The following is a 7024-nucleotide window of genomic DNA, read 5'->3' on the forward strand; positions in this document are numbered from 1 at the left end:
TGGTGGCTTTTGAATATCAAGTTGTTCAAAAATAAGTTGAAACGCGACGTCTGGCTTATACAATGAAACATTTTAACACCAAAGTTACTCTACTGTGCCTTAAACGGGTTCAAGAGCTAAATTAATTTGACCCACAATTGCACTCTCTTCATTGTTAGTAGTCGAAGAATCTCGTCGGCATTAACACCAAGTTGTTTTTCTAAGAGTTTTATAATCTTTTGTAAAATTTAGTTCTTATTCGAATAAGGAGTTGGAAAAAACAAGCAGATTAGAAAATACCAGAAATACCGGTTTTTTGCCTTTTCAAAACCGGTATTTCGGTATCCAAAAATTGGCCGGTATTACCGGTTTCGGTTGTAAGGGCTCCAACTAGCCTTACTGTTTTTGTACCCAATGGACTGTAGTCAATTTTATTAAAAACAAGAACTCATTTTAACTTAACACTTTATTCTTAGTCTATGGTTTTTTTTGTAAGATTATTCTTCTTAAACACCTTGAATTGGTACTTTAACACTGAATTGTACCTTCATATTTCTGGCTCAAAATCTTAACTGAACTGAATTGCGTCTCAAAACCTTACTACCTGTCTAGCTACGCGGACTGTACCAAAAAAAACTGTACCATATGATGACGCAGTTGAAATCGTTCTTGTTCTTCTATATCTCGCATTGCGCACCTCTCGTTCACATTCGCCTGCTCACTGCATTACCAATGTCGTTGCCAGGACACAAGGTGTTGCTACGGGCGAATAACAGTGCAACCAAATTGAATCGCAGCAATCAGTTCGTCAAACAAACAGAAAGTTTTTCATTTTCATTCAAGCGTCAGAAGTACTCGGATGCGGACATCTTGCCCCGCGGCTGCGAAGCTGAAATTCGAAGACCTTCGTTATCTTCAATTGGTAACGGAGCTAATTTGCTGATACTACGGCGATACGTTCCAGTCGAAGTTTTCACGTCCACCACTCGAACCAGCGAATCCTTTCCTGGATGCACAGCAGTTATAACACCAAGTTTCCACATCTGAGGTGGAAGATTGTCTTCAATCAACAGCACCACTGTTCCAGGTTTGATATCAGACGATTTTGAAGTCCATTTGCTGCGCGCCTGAAGAGTAGTCAGATATTCTTGGGACCAGCGTCGCCAGAAATGATCACGAAGCTTATCAAGATATTGCCACCGGGAAAGACGGTTGTCTGGAATCTGCACGCATGACGGTTTAGGAACACTTACCAATGGCCTTCCTATTTGCAAATCCGCCGGAGTTATCGGTAAAGGTTCATTAGGATTATCCGAAGCACTGAATAGAGGCCTTGAATTCAATATCGACTCTATATGGGTAAGTATAGTGCAATACTCTTCGAATGTGAGTACTGCGTTTTGCAAAGTGCGTTTCAAATGTGTTTTAGTACTTTTTACGCCAGCTTCCCACAAGCCCCCGAAATTCGGAGCTCTGGGAGGTATAAATTGCCATTTTATTTCTCTTGTCAGTAGCAAATCGTTTACCCCTTGGATATGATTTTCATTTTTGAATTTTACGTACAGCTGTCGAAGTTCCCTTGAAACTCCCAAGAAATTGGAACCGTTATCAGAAAATATTTTTTTTACGAGGCCGCGACGGTTGATGAAACGCTCCAGTGCTGCGATGAACGCGTCGGTGGTAAGATCTGATCCCAACTCTAAGTGCAAATTCTTTGTTGCTAGACACACAAATACGGCGATATATCCTTTCACGATTTTCGGTCGATATTTACCTTGTTTAACTGAAACAGGACCAGCATAATCAACACCAGTGAATTCAAATGGTGCGGCGATATTCACTCTCTCTGTAGGTAGGCTGCCCATCTGCTGTTCAACTCCTCGTGGTTTAACGCGGAAACACTGGATACAGCTACGAGTAACCTTTCTGGTGGTTGAGCGCCCCTTCAAAGGCCAAAACTTACGACGAACAATTGCCAGTAATCCAGAAGGACCAATGTGTAAATTTTCGATATGAAGAGCCCGGATGATCATTTCAGCAACTGGATGATTTGGCAACACAAGTGGGTGCTTTGTGTGATAGGGAAAATCAGCCTCCTGTAATCGGCCACCAACACGCAAAAGATGATCATCATCGAGAAAAGGACTGAGGCTGGCAAGTTTCTGTGGAATTTTACCCTTTTCAATACTATCGATTTCACAAGGTAACTTCAACATCTGTAGCACCTTGATAATGGCCTTCAACGAAGTTTCCATTTCAAGAACAGTAACATATTTAGTTGCGATTATCAAGCTAGGATTCTTAGATTTCGTTTTGCAATTTTTCATGAAACGAAAAACATAAGCAATAATCCTTTGTAGTTTACGAAAGTTGCTAAAATTCAGAAATACTGGCAAGGGTTCAATAAGTGTCACTGCGGCTGTTTTCTGCATGTTAGGAATCTCTATTTCAATTAGAGGACGGTCTGGTTCGCAATACTCAAATTCCTTCAGGAACTCTGGCCCACACCACCAGAGCTCATTTTGACTCAAAGCAGCTGGTGTCTGCCCACGTGACACAACATCAGCAGGATTTTGTTTAGTATTGATGTATTTCCATTCATAGGCACCGGTGGAATTATTAATCTTCACTACTCGATTACGAACGAAAACCTCTAGTGTGTTGAGAGGCTTCTTTAGCCATGCTAATGTTATTTGACTATCAGACCACAATGTAACCTTCGTAATATCAAGTTCTAATGTCTTTATTACCTTTACTACTAGCACAGTTAAAAGCTCGGCGGCACGGAGTTCTAACCTTGGAATCGTCACTGTCTTCAACGGTGCCACTCTTGATTTGGCACACAAAAGGCGCATTTCGGCAGTTCCATCACCAAACACATTGCGCAAATATACACAAGCTCCATACGCTAATGTAGAAGCATCGGAGAAACCATGGATTTCATAACTAATGGCACCAGGAATCTTAACACATCTGGGTATTTCCATTTGATCCAACATTGTAAACGAGTGTCTGAAAGAAGCCCAATCTTGTAGAATGTCACCTTCAATCTCATCGTCCCAGTCCATTTTACAGGACCACAATCTTTGCATTACAAGCTTGGCGCGTACTATCACAGGAGATACTAACCCCAACGGATCAAACAACCTTGATATTTCGGAAAGAACTTGACGCTTTGTCAACGGTTGCTGTATAAGCTCTTCTGGCCAACTCTCAAATGTAAACGTATCACTTTTTGTATTCCAAAATATTCCAAGCGCTCTAGAACCTTCGTACATATCGTTTTCACTAATTTTTATCAATTTTTCTCGGTCTTCTTCAAGGACACTTTCAAGTACTGCTGATGAGTTTGAACTCCATTTACGAATTGGAAATGCTCCAGCAGCCAGTAGCTGCTTCACCTCCCAGACACGTAGTACTGCTTCTTCTTCTGTATCAGCACCAGACAGCAAATCGTCCACGTACATATCCTTCATTACCATTTTCGACGCAAATGGGAACCGATGTTCTTCTTCAATAGCTAACTGAACCAGGCATCTAGTCGCAAGAAATGGCGCAGCAGCCGTTCCGTATGTCACGGTACATAATTCCAACACTCTCAATGGCTTATTATGATCTTCCCTCCAGAAGATACGCAAAAATCGGGTGTGAGACTCATCAATATCGATTTGTCTGTACATTTTCGTCACGTCACCAGAAAATCCAACCAAGTGACGCCGGAATCGAAGGTGCACGGAAAATATGTCATTTTGAACAACTGGGCCAGATTTCATCACATCGTTTAAGGAATACTTTGACGACTTTGCGCTAGCGTCGAAAACCACTCTTACCTTGGTTGAAGAGCTCGTCATCTTGAAAACTGCATGGTGTGGAAGGTAGTATCGTGGCAATTCAGATACCTTATCATCTTCAATAATCTCCTTGCAGTGTCCAAGTGACTCATATTCATTCAAGAAATCATTGTACTGCTTACGAAATTCGGGGTTACGTGACAATTTTCTTTCAAGCGCATAAAACCGTTTTAAAGCAAGGTGTCGGTTATCGTCGAGTTCGACGACCGTGTCACGAAAAGGCATCTGAACAATAAACCTGCCGGATTCATCCCGGCGATACGTTTCTGAGAAGTGCTGTTCTATTTCATGATCTTCGGTAATGAACGGTTGCGCTTCCGTCATCTCCTCAATGATCCAAAACCGTTCCAGTTGCTTGGATAGCGTATCACACAAAGCTGTATTAGAAAGCAAAACAGAACCACTCACCTTCTGATATGGGTCGTAAGTACCGGTGACGATCCAACCCAAACCAGTCTCTCGCAATGATGTTGTACCATTGGATAAGGAAACCTTACCAGATCGAAGTAAGTCCCAAACGTAATTAGAGGCAAGTATCAAATCGATTTGACCCTCCTTGTAAAAATCAGGATCTGCCAATTTTAAACCATGGGGCAATTTCCACGACGACACATTAATTGGCAGGGATGGAATGTTTCCGGTTGGCTGCTCCGAAATCAAACACATGATGCTATCTTGAAGTGAGCAGTACCTCGACGAGAAATTTAAGTTTAATCCCTTCGTTACTTGCGTCTTCACTGCGTTTGCTCCAACTACTGTTACATTACATTTCAGAATCGGTAAACCGAGAGCCTGAGCCATCGATTTCGACAGGATATGGGCCTGTGAACCTGAGTCCAACAGCGCCCGACATGGATGAAAATGACCATGTATGTCTTCCACATCAATTATTGCCGTTTGAAGCAGCACATGGTTGGACGACCGTAAAACGCCCGCATCCATATACGACGACGTTACTGAAACACTGCTACAACCTTCCTGCGAATTTGAATCAACACAAGCAGTAACATCTGCACGTTCGAAGGACCTATCCTCCAGTGTTTCCCTGGCTTCTTCCGAAAGACCCGCACCAGTTTCATCTTGGTGAAGCAAACTGTGATGCTTACGGTTACATTTAGCACACGTTCTTTGGGATAAACAGGATCTACTCATGTGGCCCTTACGAAGACAATTGAAACATATCCTTGCTTCTCTAACTTTAGCCAACCGTTGCGCAATATTCATACTTTGAAATACACTGCATTTGAAATTCGGATGACTGCCTCCACACAGCTCGCAAATTGTCTCAGGTGAAGCTGTCGTTGTCGCAGAAACCTTTATTCCTCTATTGGCTGATAAGCCTTTTGTAGCAGGTTGCAACTGTCTGGAGGAGGATGCAGTTTGTGCAGACGTTTCGCACCGTTCTAAAACAAGACATCTCTTACGAAGGAAGTCCATTGTTCCTTCGTAGGTTGGTAGTTCCCCGTGATCGAGACTACCCTCCCATAACTCTTTAGTATCTTCATCGAGGGCAGCTGATAAATTGTGGATTACTATTAGTTCAGATACTCCTTGCAATGGCTGACCATGGAATTTTAGATTTTCAACATGTCGTGAACATTCATCTATAAGACTACGCAGCTCCGTGAAAGATTTCCTAGGCAATTTTTTTAGCTGCATGAGACCTTGAATATGTATATCAATAATCAACCTTTTGTTCTCAAAGCGCTGCTCTAATGTCTGCCAGGCTTGCTGATAGTTATTGTCTTGAATCGTTTTGGCATCGATGATACCTGCAGCACTCCCTATAAGCGCCTTGTCTAAATGAAACAACTTCACTGCATCTGAGTCTGGAGAATTTCTCATCAGGTCTTGGAACATCGATTTGAATTTAGGCCAGTTTTCGTACCGCCCGTCAAACGATGGCAAGGGCGCACGAAGGGCTTGTTGATGAATTACAAATTGTTGAGCTTGGCTACTATGTTGCGCATCAGGAACTTGTGCAACAGCTCGGGTACGATTAGCATTTTGATTGTGTGCATCGATTAGGGTTTCAATCAAAACTTGCACATCATTATAAAGCCGTTCGAACTGAATGAGCTTTTCTTCTTGATCCACCTTCTGATCTTCGTTTATAATTTGCATAATGCTATCATGTACGCTGTTGTACTCACCGTAATATTTTTCCACATTCCTGGCATGAACACGTAGTTGCGGCATGGTAATATCTAAGGGGGTGTGTTGAACGGCCTCAACTGCAGTGAAGATCCTCGACAGTTTGCCTTTTGCTGCACCACGTTTCGAGACTAGCGATTTTAATTCGGCCATCTTCTTTCTCTCTGACTCTTCTCGGTGTAGAATCGGTTTCTTCTTCCTGCTTAGGATTTTCCGGCAAATCTGAAGCAGGGTGTCCCATAAATGAACGCCACATGGAGCTGCTAAATATGCTAAATAAAAGCAGGCACACTAGTCGTTCGGAAGGAAGCAGCGGGACTACTTCCGGAATGTTCCAGAACGGTGGAACCAACAAACAAAATGGCGACACGCACTAATCTTCTACACTTTTTGCACTATAGTTTTCTGTCTCAACACAAATCACATTTTCTTCAATTTTACCGTTTAATGACTTTCACTTCTACTTTTCTTGCACTGACTGGATCCTGCATCCGGCTCGAAGGACCAATGTAAGGGCTCCAACTAGCCTTACTGTTTTTGTACCCAATGGACTGTAGTCAATTTTATTAAAAACAAGAACTCATTTTAACTTAACACTTTATTCTTAGTCTATGGTTTTTTTTGTAAGATTATTATTCTTAAACACCTTGAATTGGTACTTTAACACTGAATTGTACCTTCATATTTCTGGCTCAAAATCTTAACTGAACTGAATTGCGTCTCAAAACCTTACTACCTGTCTAACTACGCGGACTGTACCAAAAAAAACTGTACCATATGATGACGCAGTTGAAATCGTTCTTGTTCTTCTATATCTCGCATTGCGCACCTCTCGTTCACATTCGCCTGCTCACTGCATTACCAACGTCGTTGCCAGGACACAAGGTGTTGCTACGGGCGAATAACAGTGCAACCAAATTGAATCGCAGCAATCAGTTCGTCAAACAAACAGAAAGTTTTTCATTTTCATTCAAGCGTCAGAAGTACTCGGATGCGGACATCGGTACTACCGGTACTACCGGTTAGACAGCCCTAATTGT

At 42.2% G+C, this 7024-nt stretch overlaps 1 protein-coding gene across 1 annotated transcript; it reads right to left on the reverse strand.

Annotated features, from left to right (window-relative positions):
• Positions 1–824: 824 nt before the first annotated feature.
• On the reverse strand, positions 825–6137 carry LOC128735483 (uncharacterized). The gene is made up of 2 exons (XM_053829965.1): positions 1754–6137; positions 825–1057 (listed from the first exon to the last, which is right to left on the reverse strand). The coding sequence occupies exons 1-2, from the start codon at positions 6135–6137 to the stop codon at positions 825–827; spliced, it is 4617 nt and encodes a 1538-aa protein (XP_053685940.1).
• Between the last annotated feature and the right edge of the window lie 887 nt (positions 6138–7024).

The sequence above is a fragment of the Sabethes cyaneus genome, chromosome 2 (genome assembly GCF_943734655.1).
Source record: "Sabethes cyaneus chromosome 2, idSabCyanKW18_F2, whole genome shotgun sequence".
NCBI classification, from domain to species: Eukaryota; Metazoa; Arthropoda; class Insecta; order Diptera; family Culicidae; genus Sabethes; species Sabethes cyaneus.